General features: G+C 45.9%; 1 protein-coding gene across 2 annotated transcripts in view; it reads left to right on the top strand.

Annotated features, from left to right (window-relative positions):
* Nucleotides 1-14,883, top strand: part of LOC114587917 (transient receptor potential cation channel subfamily V member 6) — a 42,958-nt gene extending 28,075 nt beyond the window's left edge. For both annotated transcript variants that reach the window (XM_028712789.2, XM_077921079.1), the window contains exons 8-15: nt 1,383-1,595; nt 2,664-2,750; nt 4,318-4,394; nt 5,156-5,321; nt 6,244-6,310; nt 7,561-7,829; nt 8,526-8,632; nt 9,135-14,883. In XM_028712789.2, coding sequence (XP_028568622.2) covers nt 1,383-1,595; nt 2,664-2,750; nt 4,318-4,394; nt 5,156-5,321; nt 6,244-6,310; nt 7,561-7,829; nt 8,526-8,632; nt 9,135-9,399 — 1,251 coding nt within the window. In that variant the 3' untranslated portion in view covers nt 9,400-14,883. The remainder of the gene's footprint in view (nt 1-1,382; nt 1,596-2,663; nt 2,751-4,317; nt 4,395-5,155; nt 5,322-6,243; nt 6,311-7,560; nt 7,830-8,525; nt 8,633-9,134) is intronic.
* Nucleotides 14,884-18,911: the final 4,028 nt, after the last annotated feature.

Genomic DNA, 18,911 nt, shown 5'->3' with positions numbered 1-18,911 from the left:
CTCGGTCCCTGCTCCTGCCAACCTAGCAGTTCGAAAGCAAGTCAAAGTGCAAGTAGATAAATAGGTACCGCTCTGGCGGGAAGGTAAACGGCGTTTCCATGCGCTGCTCTGGTTCACCAAAAGCGGCTTAGTCATGCTGGCCACATGACCCGGAAGCTGTACGCCGGCTCCCTCGGCCAGTAAAGCGAGATGAGCGCCACAACCCCAGAGTCGGCCACGACTGGACTTAATGGTCAGGGGTCCCTTTACCTTACCACCTCATTATAAAAATCATCATTTTCTCTGCTACGTCTGCAGCAACAGTGTAACGTAAATAAATGGGATCTTCCTGCTTTAAAGAACTTAACATGTAAAACCTAAGACAGTAAAGTGGTGAAATATACAAGGGAGGCAGTAAAGGGAGCAAGGGGCATGGATGTGGAAATGTCGTAATATGTCTACTTAGGGTTCCTTTCAGCAGGGAATAGTGACTTAAGATATAAAGCTAAATCCTTCAAAGAAGAGGCAGGATTTGTGTGTTGCGAAGGGCAAAGAATAACACCATCTAGGTGTTGTGGCAGAGAGCTTCCCCTTTAAGCAGAAAAAGGCAGAGCGCTTCATATCTGCGCCCCCCACCTCTACCTACAGCCATCTAATCTGCTCTCTGTTGCACCAGGACATATACACACAACCACTCAAGACTAGGGATGGAAAGAACTGTCCATTTAAATTTTCCTAGTTTCTCATTTTCCAAGCTAAAATTCAGTTCTCTTATGTTTTGCAGCAGTTTGAAAATCATCAGCGTTTTAGGGCGAATTTCTCCTAATAAACGCGTTTCTATATGCAGTTTTGACTTGTGTACACCCTTTTTGCAAGCTATTTCCCCTGAGTGAATGCATTTTTTGTATGTTACTTCCACTAGCGTCTTAATTTTTTAAATGTCCCCCTGATGCATGCATTTTTGTAAACAACTGTCGGTTGGAGAACTCCATAGCAAAATTCAGATCAGTGTAGAATTTCAAAGACGACTGTTTTGGTTTGCACATTGTTTCAGAAAGTAAAGATCTGAAAGACTGAGCTTTAAATGTGAACTGAATCATATTTCTCCTCCGTCCCTGTTCACGACAGATAAGCAGTCTAACCCTTTTGTTCATGCTTTGGAAAGCAGCCCTGCCAAATGTTTGCAGAAACCTGCACTCATTCTTCTCTAAGAATTCGCCCTCACTTGGGATGGAAAGGAGAGAGAGAGAGAGAGAGAGAGAGAGAGAGAGAGAGAGAGAGAGAGAGCGCTTTGTGGAGATACATTTTTTGTAGAAATGTGTTTCTTCCAACCTCCCTTCAAACTGTGTCCCATTAAGAAATGTCTTTTGGAGCTAAAGTCAATCTCTGCTTCTTCCCAACAGGCTCGTCGCATCCTTGACATCACGCCAGTTAAGGAGCTTGTGAGTCTGAAGTGGAACACTTATGGGCGCCCATACTTCTGCTTCCTGGCGTTATTTTATGTCCTGTACATTATCTGCTTCACCCTGTCCTGCATTTACAGACCTCTGAAATCACGGTCAGAAAACCAAACGGATGAGCGGGACATGACCATTGCCTTGCAGAAAACGCTGCAGGTGTGTATGTGTGTGTTTCCTCCTGTTAAAATTCAATTATTTTTTGTTAATAGCCTCTTATATAAATAAACAGGCCTGTTCTATTGGTCCACGTTTCTCAGTGAATCCATGCATGCTGCAAAACGAGGCAGGAACAAATAGCAAAACCCTAAAAGAATTAAAAGGGCTTTATACCATTTAAGATTGCAGGTGGGGAAAGCTGTATCTCACTTTTGAATACATCCATACTTAAAATAAAGGGACGCGGGTGGCGCTGTGGTCTAAACCACTGAGCCTAGGGCTTGCTGATCGGAAGGTTGGCGGTTCAAATCCCTCGACAGGGTGAGCTCCCGTTGCTCTATCCCAGCTCCTGCTAACCTAGCAGTTCGAAAGCACGTCAAAGTGCAAGTAGATAACTAGGTACCACTCCAGCGGGAAGGTGAATGGCATTTCCGTGCGCTGTTCTGGTTTCACTTAGTCATGCTGGCCACATAACCCGGAAAAACTGTCTGCGGACAAACGTCAAGCGCCGCAACCTCAGAGTCATTCGCAAGTGGACTTAACTGTCAGGGGTCCTTTACCTTTTAATACTTAAAATAACTACCATAGCAGAGACACAGCTAGGCTGGAACCTTTCTCCCTGAAGTTCCACATTTTGAAAAATTGCATCTCCCCACCTGCAGCCTGAAATGGCAGCAATCCACTCTTCCATCTCAGTGAGTTTATTGCATCTATCGCCATAGGGAGAGTTTGGAGAGGGCAAAGAGATAATGCAGGAAACCCGGGTGCATTCCAACTATGTATTTATCCATGTAAAAGTTTATTGGCTGTGGTCTTTTTAAAGTTATTAATTGTGCCTGCAAAGTAAACAACATTTATGAACTTTCAAAGCTGAAACGAACAGAAAGAAAACAGAAGAATATGAATACAAAGCAATGTAAAAAACAAAACCCTATTTTTAAAGATGCCCAGAAGCAATGGGGGGAAATCAAGGGTTGAGCCTTTCCAAGTTCAATGTGTCGCTTTTTCAGGGCTTTCTCGTCTCCTTATTCGTTCACTAACCAGTCGTCCTTTCTTCTCTCTTTTTAGGAGTCCTATCAGACATATGAAGATCATCTCAGGCTGGTGGGGGAGCTGATCACTGTGATAGGAGCCATGGCAATTTTGCTCCTAGAGGTGAGGAAAACTAGCAACAGCTATTGTTCAAACGAAACCAAAGCCAGTCCAGGAGCTCCATCTTCCATTTGGGTTGGCACCGAACTGTTGTGCTTTAATAGAGCATATCTAGATTACAAAATTTTGAAACCAGTTCAGTTGTCAACACTTCCTCCAGAAAAGCATGGGCACTGTAGTTTGGCCCAAGCATTTCCAACTGCTAGCAAACAACAGTGCAAACTATACATGTCAGAGACTGCCTCCAGGTCCCAGCTCACAGAAGACCAACGCTAGCCAGCAGAACTGTACAAAGTCTTTATTGAGGTTTAGTTCCCATTTTCAAACCCTAGCGTGCATCTCTACGTCTAGACCCTAGACCAGCGAAGCCTCGTCTGAGTCTCCGCCCCCTGTACACCAGTTTAAGACTCTAGCCTTACTCCACCTTCTACGTTTCTCCTTCCTCCTCTGGGTCCTACTACCCCCCTGGGTGCCTTCCTTCCTGGACGCCTCGGAAGCGGACCCTTCGGACTCCTCCCCCTCTCTTCGGCGGGCTTTGGGACCCGGCTCCCTCTCCGGGCTGCTCATTGCGCCACCCTCTTGTACATTTGAACTTGGCGCGCGCGCGCTGCCCCCGACCTTCCTTCTGACCGTTTCCTCGCTCTCTGATGCAGGCGTGGCTAACCCTGACTCATGTCCTTCCGCTGACGGAAAGCTGCCTGCTGCCGATGTTTGGGACTCCTCCCCCTTACTGCTCTCCGGTGGGGAAGCTGGTCCCGATTTCCAGCTGCTGCTCTCTGAGTCCCCTCTGGCCCCTCCTTCCTGGGGTGTTCCCTCTGGCAACCCCCTAGCTCTGACCACGGGAGCCCCTTTCTGTGAATCCTCTGATTCGCTGGAGAGACTTAGAGACCTCGGATGGCTATCATCGCTGACCTCTCCCTCGGATTCCTCTCCCTCGGTCTCTAATTCCTCCCTTTCCTGTCCCTCTGCTCCTGAACCCCTGACAATACATGACTTGATTACTATAATCAGCAGCTACCTATCTTGCAGACTGAAAGAAGGCAATCCAACTTGTTGTTGATTTTATGCATTGAGTCAAATATAGTTTGTGGTATTTATGCTGCCTGCTTGGAAGTGTTTGGCCAATACACCCCAAATCTCTAGAGTAGATTCTACCTTGCCACTACTATCCAGATGATCTATGCTTGACTTTATTCAATAGACTCATGGAAGCTTATATTTTAAAATTACTTATTTTTGGGAGCATATCACTTCCACAACAGATCTTAATCTCTTCCCTAACACCCCTTAGACCCTTAAACTGGTATTTAGGATACGGAAAAGCCCAAGGTGTTGTTGTTATATACCACCATTTACCAAAAGATCCCAGGACGTTGTACAACATTAAGAACACATTTTATGGAGCATAATAATAATTACACAATATAAAGCATAATAATAGGCAGCATAATAAAAAATAATCATAATGAGGGTAGGCTGCTGGGCTAGACCAAATTGCTATGAGGGCACAAGTAGCTCCAGCTCTGGGTGAAAAACAGCTGTTCCTTTCTAACTGGTGCAATTGTTTCAGATTCCAGATATTCTAAGAGTTGGAGCCACTAAGTATTTTGGACGAACCATCCTGGGAGGACCTTTCCACATCATCATGTGAGTCTCTACATCTCCAAAACCCTCCTTTACTAACCTGCTCTCTGTCTCTTATTCCCCATCATCCCACCCCTTTTATGGGCTTCTCCTATCCCAGATCTCTTTCTTTGGAAATCTCTCTCAGAGAGTCGCAACTAACACTTTCTGCCTGAAGTCAAAATGTGAGTGAATTAGTCAGTTTTATTCCTCAGCTGGTAGTTCTGAGGAATTTCGAGAGAAGCTAGTGAGAAGCTAGTCTCTCAAGAGGACACAGCGATAGCCTCTAGGTTGTTCGCTGGGTTTTTCCTAGAGTAAAATCTACCTCCATTCTTTCCCCTCCATCTTTTCACGCTAGATCCCTCCCAAGCAGACGAAGGCTGCGTCAAGGGGGCGAACTCCTCCTCTGGGCCTGTCTGGCCCATTGCTCAGCCATGTGCATCATTCTCCTTGATCCTGTGTAGCAGGGCCAACCCCTGATTCCTCTCTGTCTGAATCTGCACTCCCATTGTGACTCTCATCTTCTAAGCCTTTCCTGGAAGGCTCTCCTTCTCTTGCCCCTCTTGATCGCTCAATCCCCTGCTTCTAGCACCTCCCAGCTTGTCCCTTCTGCAGACTGCTCTTCAGTGTTCCACCACCAGGATCTGAGTTGTCTTCTTCTGTGTCCTCCTTGGGGGGCTCTTGGGTGGGCGGCTCCCACCACCCTTTCTCATCCAGCCAGTCCCTGACAGTGGGATAACCGCCTGTAGATGTCCACATTCCTGACCGTACCATTTCCTTTGCAGCATTGTGTATGCATGTTTGATCCTGGTGACCATGGTAATGCGACTCACAAGCACCGATGGAGAGGTGGTACCCATGTCCTGTGCCTTGGTTCTGGGCTGGTGCAACATCATGTATTTCGCTCGGGGGTTTCAGATGCTTGGCCCCTTCACCATTATGATACAGAAGGTGAGGAATGCCACCTGGCCTTGTTGCAAATACAGATACACGAATTCAAGATTCTGTCTCCCATTTGCCTCCTATCTAAACTTCCTTCCAGAAGAATCTGTTGCGTAGAAAGGGCTAAAATGGCTGGCCATGGCAGGAATAGACTCCAAAAGCAGGAGTAAAATGCCTTAAATGCCAACAGGTTTTTTCCAAAGCGTCCTAAGAGTTGCCATGCTGAATCAGACTAATGGCCTATCTGTTCCAGCAATCTGGAGCTGGCAATTTGAGGGTATCTACAGCCTGCGAAGGGACGCGGGTGGCGCTGTGGGTTAAACCACTGAGCCTAGGGCTTGCCGATCAGAAGGTCGGCGGTTCGAATCCCCATGATGGGGTGGGCTCCGGTTGCTTGGTCCCTGCTCCTGCCAACCTAATATCTTTCCGTTGCAGTGCTTTTTAGCAGGGAGTACTGAGGTGGAAGGGACGCGGGTGGCGCTGTGGGTTAAACCACAGAACCTAGGGCTTACCAATCAGAGGGTCGGTGGTTCGAATCCCTGCGACGGGGTGAGCTCCCGTTGCTTGGTCCCTGCTCCTGCCAACCTAGCAGTTCAAAAGCACGTCAAAGTGCAAGTAGATAAATAGGTACCGCTCCGGCGGGAAGGTAAACAGCGTTTCCATGCGCTGCTCTGGTTTGCCAGAAGCGGCTTAGTCATGCTGGCCACATGACCCGGAAGCTGTACGCTGGCTCCCTCAGCCAATAAAGCGAGATGAGCGCCGCAACCCCGGAGTCGGCCACGACTGGACCTAATGGTCAGGGGTCCCTTTACCTTTACCTTATAGCCTGCGAACCTACCTAGTCTTCCTAACTAGATATTTATTGGGTGGGAAATAACTGTAATGTGGACAGCTTGGATTTCACAACATCTCATTTCTCTCCTACCTTCAGATGATCTTTGGAGATCTTATACGCTTCTGTGGCCTAATGGCGGTTGTGATACTTGGCTTTGCATCAGGTGAGACAGAAACGGATGGGTGCGTTGAATGGCCGTGGGATTCATATCAGTTTTTACAAGGCAAGAACGGAGCTCAGAGGAACTGAGCTTCCAAAGATAGGGTTCCTGAAGGAAGAGGGGCAGAGGCAGTGCTAGATTAAGAAGAAGAGATCTGCAGGAAGGATGTAGTGGTGGATGCAGAGAACCTGAGTGGAAGGAGTATGAAACTGAGCAAAGACCAAAGTAGGCGGGGAAAGAGCTGGAGTGGAGCCTCACCCTGAGAGAGCAGGGAACTGTGTACTATTGGCATGGAGTCAACAGGCAAGGAAGCTAGGAAAGAGAAGCAAAAGACATGGTGTTAATGTGCCTTCGATAGTGTAGGTTCAGTGACAGTAGATGCAGCCCATAAACTGGAAAGTACACAATTCTGGAAAGTGCTGGTTTTGACCCATAAAGCCTTAAACAGCTCAGAACCACAATACATCAAGGACCACCTCTCTCCGTATGGACCTACCCAGACCCTGAGATCATCCTCTGAGGCCCTTATTCGTGTGCCTCCTCCATGGGAAGTTAGGAGGGTGGTAGCACAAGAAAGGGCCTTTTCTGCAGTGGCTACCCATTTGTCGAATGCTCTCCCCAGAGAGGTTCAACAGGTGCCAGGCGAAAAAACATTCCTCTTTAACCAGGCCTTTGGCTGGTTTACATCCAATGCCCTTTTAAAGCGTGTTGTGGAAGGGGGGATTACTGGGCTGTCTTTGTCTTTGTTTTTATTACCGTATTTTTCGCTCTATAAGACGCACCAGACCACAAGACGCACCTAGTTTTTGGAGGAGGAAAACAAGAAAAAAAATATTCTGAATCTCAGAAGCCAGAACAGCAAGAGGGATCACTGCGCAGCGAAAGCAGCGATCCCTCTTGCTGTTCTGGCTTCTGGGATAGCTGCGCAGCCTGCATTCGCTCCATAAGATGCACACACATTTCCCCTTACTTTTTAGGAGGGAAAAAGTGAGTCTCATAGAGCAAAAAATACAGTATGTATTTTCTGTTTTTTGTATTGTGATTTTATGTTGTGAACTGCTCTGAGATCTATGAGTATAGGGCAGTTGTTTTTATTATTATTATTATTATTATTATTATTATTATTTACTCCTGCTATTGTTACTAATATTGTTATTATTAATAGAATGCACCCTGTGCCCTTTCCCTTGACATCTCCTGTAGTTGACCAGCCCTCTTTGTGTCCTTCCTTCCTTTCTTCCTTCCGCCACCAGCCTTTTACATCATCTTCCAGACAGAAGACCCTAATGGCGTGGGCCATTTCTACAACTACCCCATGTCTCTCTTCAGCACCTTCGAACTGTTCCTGACCATCATTGACGGACCTGCCAACTACGAAGTGGACCTACCGTTTATGTTCAGCGTGGTGTACTTTGCTTTTGCGATCATTGCCACTCTACTCATGCTGAACTTGCTTATTGCCATGATGGGCGACACCCACTGGCGGGTGGCCAGCGAACGGGATGAGCTTTGGAGAGCACAGGTGAGAACGTAATGTGAGCATGGCAGAGATTCTAGTGAGAAGTGCTACAAAGGCCACCTCTGCTTGCTTAGCACATGTGCAAATTTACACTGGTTTCAGTTTGGTTTGAGTTCCATGGCTCCCAGGCAAGGAACTCTGGGAATTCTGGTCCTGTAGACAGCCTGGGGATTTCTGAACAAGAATTCTCAGCACTTCAGTCTGCACTTGGTCACGTTATTTGAGGAAGGCCACAATCAGGAGAGCCAACTTGCCCTGAAGGGGGACAACGTCTGACGTCATGCACCACATCTTGTGACACACTGATGTGGCACATCATGCCACCGCTCAACATAGAGGGGGCCCAGCCCCCTCCTTAAGAATTTAAGGGGGGGCAAAGTGTTTCACAGCCCCTTGGCTGGCACACCTGGCCATAGTCATGAAACTGGCTTCCTGTAGATTGAGTGTGTAAAAATGGTAGCTATTGATAGTGTCTGCTGCTGCTTCTCTAGCTACGATCTAGATGTTACCTTATAGCCTTATATTACCTCAAATATCACTTCATTAATATATATATATATATTTAAGTAGTTGTTCTCCATTATTAATCTGAATTGCATCCAGTAAAGTTTAAAATTAAGATAATCTGAAACAGATTGATTTCTGAATACGAACCTGTCAAGTCAAAGGATTGCCCCTTGACCTTCTGTTCTTCTTCAGGTTGTGGCCACTACAGTCATGCTTGAGCGGAAACTGCCACGGTGCCTCTGGCCTCGCTCTGGCATCTGTGGGCGAGAGTATGGACTAGGGGACAGGTGGTTCCTCAGGTAAGTCCCTTTTGTCTAGTGCTGTATTTGCATGCAGGAATGAATGAGTTTGATGGCGCAGCAATTGCAGCTGTCTGTCTGTTTGTCATCTGTCTATATCTATCATCTATCTATCTATCTATCTATCTATCATCTATCTATTTATCATCTGTCTATCTATCATCTATCATCTATCATCTATCTATCTATCATCTATATCTATCTATCTATCTATCTATCTATCTATCTATCTATCTATCTATCTATCTATCATCTATCTATCATCTATCTATCATCTATCTATCATCTATGTATCTATCTATCTATCTATCTATCTATCTATCTATCTATCTATCTATCATCTGTCTTCTATCTAATGGCAACATAGGAAGCAGCTAAGTCAGACCATTAAGTGACTTGCAGCTCTGTTGGTTAGAGCTTGCTGCTGATAACACCAAGCTTGCCTTATTGGTAGTAGAAGTTGGAGAAAAGTCCTTCACCTCATTGTTTCTAATCCGCGCAGGGTGGAAGAGCGTTTGGATGCCAGCAAGCAGAAGATGCTCCGCTATGCAGAGGCCTTTAAGGGCCAAGACAAAGAGGATCTGGACAAGTTATCCGGGAAGCTAGAGCTGGATGATCCTTTCCGGAAGGAACCATCTCCAACCGTCTCACGGAGCACAACCCAGAGTAGTTTCCACCGCGGTTGGCAAATCCTGCGGAACAACACCTTCAGCCACCTACGCGGGGAAGTGAACCACGCCTTGGAAGAAGAGGTCTACCATGTCTGAGGTGGTGCTTCACTGACTCTGCACGCTACTGGTGCTTTGCAATGCATCGTTAATTTCTCAAGGTGCTGCTGGAGGGATCTTGCGGCAGCTTTATCAGCTGGCGTTTGTAAGAACATAAGAAGAGTCTCCTGGTTCAGGCCAAAGACCCATCTTCTCCAGCATCCTGTTCTCACAGTGGGAGAACAGTTCTGTTCCCACAGATTCCTGCTGGAAGTCTGCAAGCAGGAGCTGAGCGCAACGGCACCCAGTTCTTGCGATCTTGTGGCAGCATCCCATGAATTCATCGCATCCCTCTCAAGTGCGCTGCCTCTGCACTTCAGTGCAACAGACCCGAGGCACCCTTGGGATGTGTATCTCCTCCCTGCAGAAATTATTCTAAGGACAGCACCAGAGTTTTACCTGCATCAAAGGGGTTTTCATTGGGAGTTCAGTTACGACCCGATCAATAGTTCCTATCTCTCCGCATGTTCCCGGGCAACATTCCACAAAAGCTTCCCTATTCTCTGAAGAGCCAGCACTATGGAAATTTTTAATCTAATATGAAGGGGGGGGGGGCGGACATTATTTAAACTCGGGGAGCTGGCTAAATCTGACACAGCAACTGAGCAGACTGTCAACAGACAGCTAGCCAGCATTCCAGGGATCCTTAAAGAGTACGGACATCATCTCAACTAAGTACATTTCCACACTGCTACAGAGTGGGTTCTTCTTTTTGAGTATGGGAAGCTAGTGCACTTTAAGCCAAATGTGTGACGCTGGATTTTATCCCAGGTCGAACTTTTCTAGGGCCATGTCATTGGACTCCTCTGTTCTTGAAAAAGCAGGATTAAGGCCATTTTTCCTTGGCTGAATTGACCTCTGCTAATATTCGCTATTGCAGGGTGGGATGGGGGTTCGGGGAAGAGGTTTATGAACTCATTTGTGTTCGCGTACAGCTGCCACTACTTCTCCTTGCGCAAGGAGACCGAGGCCTGCCGTGTCTCCATCTTACCAGCTGTTGCAAGTTCCTGTGCGCATAGTTTGTGGGGAAGTGCCGTCTTGCTGCTCACCTGCCGTAGTATTTTACGGTGCCTGATTATGAGGGGAGAGCAAATGTGAGGCAGGATCCGGGCGTACAGATTGAAATCCAGAGGGCACAGCGGATGCTGGTGAATATAGGTGCATAAAGCTCTTGGACCCTTCTGAGAACTGTTACCCCCAAATTCTGCTTAAAGTAGATCTGGAGTTCAAATAAAATAGCCAAGCTAGCTCAATTTTTTATTCTGAGTTTTGCACATCCATCAGTGGCTCCTTGCCTTTGCTTTACAGTCAGGTGAACTTGAGAAGTTCCTGCTCAGGAAGAAGAAGGGGAAAAACACACCTGCAGAGTCAAACTTAGTGAAACATTTCAGGGGGGCTTTCGGGACTTTGAACTTGAGATGGCCTTTCATGAAGGATACAACTTAGAAGGGAGACTCGTCTTTCCACAAGAACGACGAGAGTGAGACTGGTGCTTCTACAGTCTCCCTCCAGCTTTATCATCACTTTGAATTTCATTGCAGAAGGAAAACAAGAACCGGTCATTACTTAAAGTGAAGGAGTGACTTAAGATTGCTGCCTCCCCAACTGCAGAACTCAGTGGAAAGTTACCCACATTCCTCTGTAGCAAGAGCAGTGAGGAGAGGTCTCAGCTAGCCAAAGGAAATGTACTTGCACAGAATATTTTTGAGGCACCTTGACTGCTAAAAATGCTTTGTACTGTGACAGTTCCTCTCATGGAATTAGTTTGGGCTGTGGCTTCAATCAGGGTTTCTGAGGGTTTGGTTGTCATCATCCCCATTTTCATTCCTAACTTGAATTCCATTTTCTATCCATATTTTCCCTCAACTGGGCAGATTCCAAACTGTGTTCCAGGATTATTTTTAGTTTCTTCACTGAGAAGCTCAGTAATGGTGTAGAAGCATCCCTGAAAAACGCCTTGTCCATCACTGCCAGTCTTCTCCAGCTTTGCCCAGTGCAGTGGGGGCTGATTCTACAGTTTATGCAGGGCCTAATAGGCTTGGCCATTTCTCACCTTGAATGGAGTGCACATCTTGAAGATGCCACGCAAGTCTTAAGTTATGCCACTGACATTTGGGAGGAAGGCAGGATTGAGGAAGGGCCGTAGCAGACACATTGCCTGCCAAAAGGTCCAAGTTCGATCCCTGACACCTCCAGGTATGTCTGGGAACATCCCTTATCTAAAACCTTGAAGAGTCACTGCCAGTCAGTGCATGCACTACTGTGCTAGATGGGCCAATGTCCCGATTCTCTGTAGGGTAAGGTGAGCAAACGTTCATTCATTTGCTATCAAGAAGCAAATTAGCTTTGGGTGGTCTTGCTCATATTTCCATTTTCAGAAGTTGCTCCCTAACGTTTGGGGAGTTTGCACTATGCGAAAATGAGAAGTGTGATTTGCACATAGGTAAAAGCATTTCCGTGCGCTGCTCTGGTTTCACCAGAAGCGGTTTAGTCATGCTGGCCAGATGACCTGAAAAAACTGTCTGTGGACAAACGTCGGCTCCCTTGGCCAGTAAAGCGAGATGAGCGCCGCAACCCCAGAGTCGTTCACGACTAGACTTAATTGTCAGGGCTCCCTTTACCTTTACCTTAAAAGCTGCAGAACTTATGGTGGTAATGGGTTGTGAATTGTTGGCGGTAATTTATGTTTTAATACTTGGGAAGGTGAGACTGCGTGTGTTAACCGCCTTGCCAATCTTTCCCAAAGAAGCCTTTCTCTTTAGCTATGAAATGCCACTGAGGCTGGTTGAATGCCGTGATTGGCTCATCTCTGCTTAAGAGTTCCCAAAAATGTACACACACACACACACACACACACACACACACCTTTCCTCCACCCAGCACTATAAACTTAGTTTTAGTTTTAGTTTTTCCTTAATAAACACTGAATTTGCATTCATACTCATCCTAATACATCAGATGCTGTTGGTCTGAAAACAGGACAATTGGAGTGGGAAAAGACTTGGCGAAGGGGCAACCAGATGAAAAGCTGCGTTTCCATGCATATTTGGGAATGATTACAATTGGACAGGGGATATACTTATGAGTAAATATGCCTAAGACTGTGTTGAAAATGCATAAGATGGGATAGGTTACCAGGATGACCGCAGTGGATTCTGTGCGCAATCAAGTACAAAGTTTCACATCTCAAACACAAGCTGAAACTGTAGGGCCAAGTTCATCAAAAGAATCATGGGAGTATAGTTGTTACTTCCTGGAACTTGCCACTTCAGGCTCTGAATATCACTGGCCATAGAAAGCTAGCAGTTCAAGCTTTTCTTGGGCATGCTAACTTTCTGTGTGTGTGGTTTTGGAAGTGGGGCTTTTTCATAGGGAAGCATTCTGATCGATGTGATCTTTGGCTTGCAGTTTTAAGTGGCACAGTCCAGGTAAAGTGTTACTATACGATTCTGCTGCTGGTGTAAACTGGCACAGGGATCCTAAGCCCATGAAACATTTTGGTTTTGGAAGCTTTGATCTAAAATGCATATTGCACTTTTTTAAAAAGCTAGGGAAAAGTGATTAACAAATGGAGAAATGTAAGGTTATATATCTGTGTTACAAACTGCATCTGTCTTATACCTGTTTATTGTGCTTTCTCCCAGAAATTTTGGGAACGGTAGTTTGCAGAGGAGCAGAGGATTCTGAAAGCAAACAATAGTCTCGCTTAAAATGTACTAGAATTCCCAGGGATCCCTGGCAAAAGGGAATATATATATATTTTTTAAAAAAACACTTCTAAGTAGACATGTATAGGACTGCACTCTTAAGGTCTATATGCAGGCACACTTGAAATCAGTTCACATAACTTGATGTACTGTGCCCACAGTTTCTCAAGCATACATACAGACTCTAGAAGGAACCGAGCCAAAGCGAGTTGAGATTGGTTGTTTTAATTTACAGGTTTGATTATTATTGTTTGCATTGCACTTTCTAATTCTCTTGAACAGTGGTACCTCAGGTTACAGACTCTGCTAACCCAGAAATAGTACCTTGGGTTAAGAACTTTGCTTCAGGATGAGAACAGAAATCGCGCGGCGGTGGCAGCAGTGGGAGGCCCCATTAGCTAAAGTGGCACCTCAGGTTAAGAACAGTTTCAGGTTAAGAACGGACCTCCGGAATGAATTAAGTTCTTAACCCGAGGTGCCACTGTATCAGATTAATGTAATTGGATTCTACCCCCCCACCCCCATTTTGGTAATAATAAAATAAACTTGGAGATTAAAGTAAAATCAAATTCCAGTTTTGTAACATGAAAACATTTTCTTGTCTGAATTAGCAAGCTGGGAATTAAAGCAATCCTTTTGATATATCTAAGAAAATGTAAGATTCCTATCACCACCTAGATATATTTAGAATGTGACTCAAACTGTATTAGCAATTTTTCAAACTCTTTGCTCCGTTGCCAAACAGTGAACTGTTTAAGAACCTTCAATTAATTGTGCCCTGCAATTAAGTCAGGGCATGCTCTGAATACCACTATTAAGAGATGGAAAATCCCCAGTGGTTTTGAGCTCTCAAGAAACAAGCTTGTAGCATTAATCTGTACGAGTGTTATGCCACATTTTTGAGCCAATATCGGCCATAAGCAGAGTTTTATATTAATTGCACATTTATAAACCTGTTCTCCATTCAATGTTTTGTTTATGATGCAATTGCTTTTATAGTGACTATGCAAATGTTTGTGCTGTAACTTGTAGAACAAGCCCGTTCTAATCCACTTTTGTGGAATCGGAAAACTCAGCTTTGTTCCTCTTTAATAAACATTCTGCAAGCGGGACTGCCATGCCTTTGTACATAAGATGGTCAGATGTGAAACAGAGAACAGGGCTTCTGCACCTTTTAATAGTTGTGAAAAAGAGGGGATTCAGCAGAGGTAAGTTGCATTAAAAGGTGCATCAGCTGAAATTCTGTCTTCTGCACAACTATTGAAGCAGCAGAAGCCCTGACTACTTTTGCAACTGCCCACCTTATTTGCTGGTGACTAGAGAGTGACTGCTTTACCCCTCATTTTATACTTAAGAGATAAAATAACTTGCTTTGCTCAGGGAAGTCAGCAGCTGTGGCATAACAAACGTGGAAGGGTGATCCTCTGTGAGGGGAAAGTTATCTCTGGGATAACACTGCTGTTTCTATTTCGCAACGCTCAAAAGTGTTTTGTGAAACCATTCCAATAAAATTATCCATGTCAGACACAAAGTGGTGGTGTACATCTGTCAGAAATAATCTTGACTTGGATCAAAAAGCCATTGTTTTCTGCACTCATCTGTATTTTGTATGTATCAAAAATTGCCTTATCAACTAGTGACCTCAAATCGTGTTGGAAGCACCTTCATAGTTTCGTTTTCTGTTTGGAAAACTTGCACGAATGTTGTTTTATGTTGCACAAAACAAAATCCGATTTTTGTATTGAAAATAAATCCTTTATTCCTACTTGGATATTAACAGGGACTTGTTGTTGTTTTACTTTCAAATGTTCACTTGATTGAATCCAACTCAGTTATCAGTTATCAACAGGATACCACTTTAAATGTACAATGCAGATGGAGCCTAAATCTTTCCCCAGCAACAAACCCTAAACAATACCCCACCCTGATGGTCTTTAGATATTCCGAGCAGCAAAAGCAGACTTTGTAGCTGGAGTCAGTCCCTGTCCTCTGAGGCCAGGTGGAAATGAGCTACACAAACCAGGAGCACATATTGCAGGACTCATGGCAAGCAGATTTGCAAACTAGAAAGCTGCACCACCAGGCCCATTGGGGAGCCCCCTGATGTAAAGGTAGATCCACTACTGTGGTATCTCCAGTGATGTTTGATCATTACAGACCATGAACTTGCCAAGAGACAAGGTTTTCTGCTACAAATTTGCCGAGGGACCCTGAGCTGATGGAAATGCCTTCATCAGTCTGGTCCTGATACTCTGAGCTGGCCGAAGAATCTTTCTTAAGAACCCGATAAGTAACCCCTAGTGGATCTGGCCAAAGGTCCATCATAATGCAACATCTGGTTCTCATAGTGGCCAACCTGCAAGTAGTATCTCAATGGAACAGTGCTCTCCCCACCTGCGATTCTCAGCATGGTATTCAGCATGGATTGCCTCTGATGCTGGAGGTTATACGTAGCTATTGTGGCTTCTAGCCATTTTTTGGGCATAGGTAGGCTAAGTTAGTGGGACGTGGGTGGCGCTGTGGGTTAAACCACAGAGCCTAGAACTTGCCGATCAGAAGGTCGGCGGTTCGAATCCCCGCGACGGGGTGAGCTCCTGTTGCTCGGTCCCAGCTCCTGTCCACCTAGCAGTTCGAAAGCACGTCAAAGTGCAAGTAGATAAATAGGTACCGCTCCGGCGAGAAGGTAAACAGCGTTTCCATGTGCTGCTCTGGTTCGCCAGAAGCGGCTTAGTCCTGCTGGCCACATGACCCGGAAGCTGTACGCCGGCTCCCTCGGCCAATAAAGCGAGATGAGCGCTGCAACCCCAGAGTCGGTCACGACTGGACATAATGGTCAGGGGTCCCTTTACCTTTACCTTAGGCTAAGTTAAAGGTGATCCTGCTGTTTAAACTGGGAGTTCCATACTGGATCCCATAAAGGCTTTCTGCCCACTCGCCCTGCTACTGCTGCCCTGAAGAAAAGTCAAAGAATGCCTATTCAGCCTCACCAGTTCTTCTGACTTGATTTGCTTTCGCTCAGGAAGAAGGAGACTGAGGAGGAGGTAGGCATGCCACCAGGACTACTTTGTGCTCACCTGCCCAAAGTACATTTAACCACACCTAATTGATGCAGCAGCACCTAAGCCTCCTGTGACCCAGATTTCTTTTATCCTCAATCTACCTTGTTAGAAATGGCTTGGTTGTTTATAGCTCACCTTTATAGCACACATTAACATCTGGCGAATGATGGCAATTGTGGATTTAGAAGGTCTGAGTGAGTAATCTGGAGCAATTTGGCTCCACTAAGGTCACCCACCATGTTGCTCTTGAGGCTGCCACTGAGATGCCACCATCTGAATTATGTGGGCTGATTCTACACTACCACCATGATTTGATGTCCTTTTGGGTCGCTTTTCAGAATCATGTTTGCAACTTGATTTTGCCTCACTTGATCACGTAGTTGCAGCCTCCTGCTTGCTCCAGGGTCGTCCCCCTGGAATTTAAAATCCAGAGGAACAACCTTCATCCCCTTAGGGACATCTGGAATGAGAACTTATTTTCTGATCAGATGGGTGCCTAGGAGCAGTGCAATAATTCTTTTGCAATCAGCTGCCCCTCTGCAAACAACCACCCCGTTGGGAAGTAGGAGTTCAGCCCAGCTGCTGACAATGTTAATTTCTAAAGCACCTGAAACTTAATGCCACAGACAGATTAAAAACAAGACCGTCTCTGCCTGCAGGCTTACAACCTAAAAGATACATCAACGACTGGGAAAGAGGAGGGAAGAAGAAAACAAATTTAGGTAACCATTTCTTAAAATCACACAAGTAATGGCCAATCTGAATGGGAACTGTGTCTACAGTTGGCAGTGGCCCTCTGCAAGTGACATAGGCCTCTGCTTTTATAGCTCTGCAGCCAGGGAAAGAAAATGGTTGTAGAGTCAGCTATGTCAAGGGCTTCTGCTTTCAGCTGTTGGGCTGGCTTGCCTGATGGTGAGAGGCAGTTGCGTGCAAAGACCCTGTGACCTGCAGTTCCCTAGTGATTAATAAACACACAGACACAAGTATTTAGGTTTATGGGATCAAATAGGCCACAACTTCATTGGTTACAGATGTGAGCCGTTTGGCTTAGGTTCCACTGATGGTCAAACTTGGCCCCCCAGCTGTTTTGGACTACAACTCCCATCATCCCTAGCTAACAGGACCAGTGGCCAGGGATGGTGGGAATTGTAGTCCCAAAACAGCTGGAGGACCAAGTTTGGCCATCAGTGGCTTAGGCATTGGGTGAAGCCAGGCTATATCTCAACTCCTGCCCGTCTGCAGGGAGTCCATCTAAGGGTAAACCACCAATGGGGGAGCCCTATGACTTACATAAAATAGGAGCGCCCCGAGGGGTCCCCGTTGGGGTCGTGGCATGGCCCTAGCCCATGTCCGGGCATCGGGCAGGATCCACACCCCCAGATCCCTTTAACAGGATATCCTTAATGAGGAGGGGCAGATGGAGGCTACAACTTCCCCTCCATCCAAGCAAAATGTTATGTACTGAGTTGAATAGGATCCAAAATGCAGCAGTCTGATTGGTCCTAGAACAATAGGATCCAAAATGCTGCAGTCTGATTGGTCCTAGAACAATGCAACAGTATGGTTGGTCCGCAGGAGCCACCCAATCCAGCTCCAGGTGGAAGTGAATCCACAACCTGATTCGCCTACAGGAGAATCCCGGAATTAGCCAATCACATGCAGCCCAATGTGTAAATAATGTATATAAAGCAGATATTGTGGGGGAACTTCCAATCCTCCTCACCACTATGAGCTGAATGAAGGGCATGAAATCCACTCTCGACTCCCAGTATATTTCACAAAGGCTTACCCAGTGCCTAACCTCACAAAGTTGTGACAATTGCTACAAGGTAGGCGAAAACCAAATGGCTGGTGCCAATTTGCCAAGTGGAAGAAATTCCTACCCAGCCCCAACAATATGGCAGCCACAGCAAGGTCGTGTCATAGCAAACCATAAAAAGAGGGCGGGTGGGTTGGGAAATCTGGTGAAAGGGCGAGAGAGGAGAGCCTCCTGGCCATGACACAGTTACATTTCCCGTGGCCACGCCCCCTGCCAGCACTGATTGGCCAGTGGGGCCGCATTGGGTGCTGGACCCACCCAGCTCCAGTGATATGGCCAGGATTGGCATGAGGGGGCCGTCTACTCCCCACCCCAACACCAGATCACCACAGGGACCCGGATGCCCGACTGCAACACTGCCCACCAAGAAAGCCGAGCGGACCACAAAGCAGATTTAGAGCTAACAGGAGAGGGGGAAGAGGCAGATGTTTGGGGGTGCTGAAGCCTCTCTCCCTACTCCCTCCTATTCATTCTCTGCCACAAGCAGTAGTATCTTGGCTCCTGAATCCAAACCCAGAGTTTCCACCTTCCACATTAATTATCCCATTTATGGTTTTAACTTTTCAATATGGTTTTTATTGCATGGTTTTTATGCTCTTATGTTGCGAACTGTTTTGATATTTTCTTTTTAATAATTAGCGGGATAGAAATACATTTATAAATAAATAAATGTCAAATATTTAGTCCGCGAAGGATAGAAATTCTACCTTGCATGATCTAGATCCACGACGCCCAAATTCCACCCCACTCCCGCCCCCATGGATCGGCTGAAAATTGCTGAGGGACCTGGCAGACGGTGTCTGCCTGTTGCAACCATTGTAAAGCATTGCCCTAGCTGCTGCATGGTTTCGAATTTTCATTACTTTATTTCTTATTATATATTGCATTCTATTGTACTATGATCTGAATTCCATAAAATTCAAATTG

The sequence above is a fragment of the Podarcis muralis genome, chromosome 17 (assembly GCF_964188315.1).
Source record: "Podarcis muralis chromosome 17, rPodMur119.hap1.1, whole genome shotgun sequence".
NCBI classification, from domain to species: domain Eukaryota; kingdom Metazoa; phylum Chordata; class Lepidosauria; order Squamata; family Lacertidae; genus Podarcis; species Podarcis muralis.
This window is presented reverse-complemented; position numbering and strand designations above follow the sequence as displayed.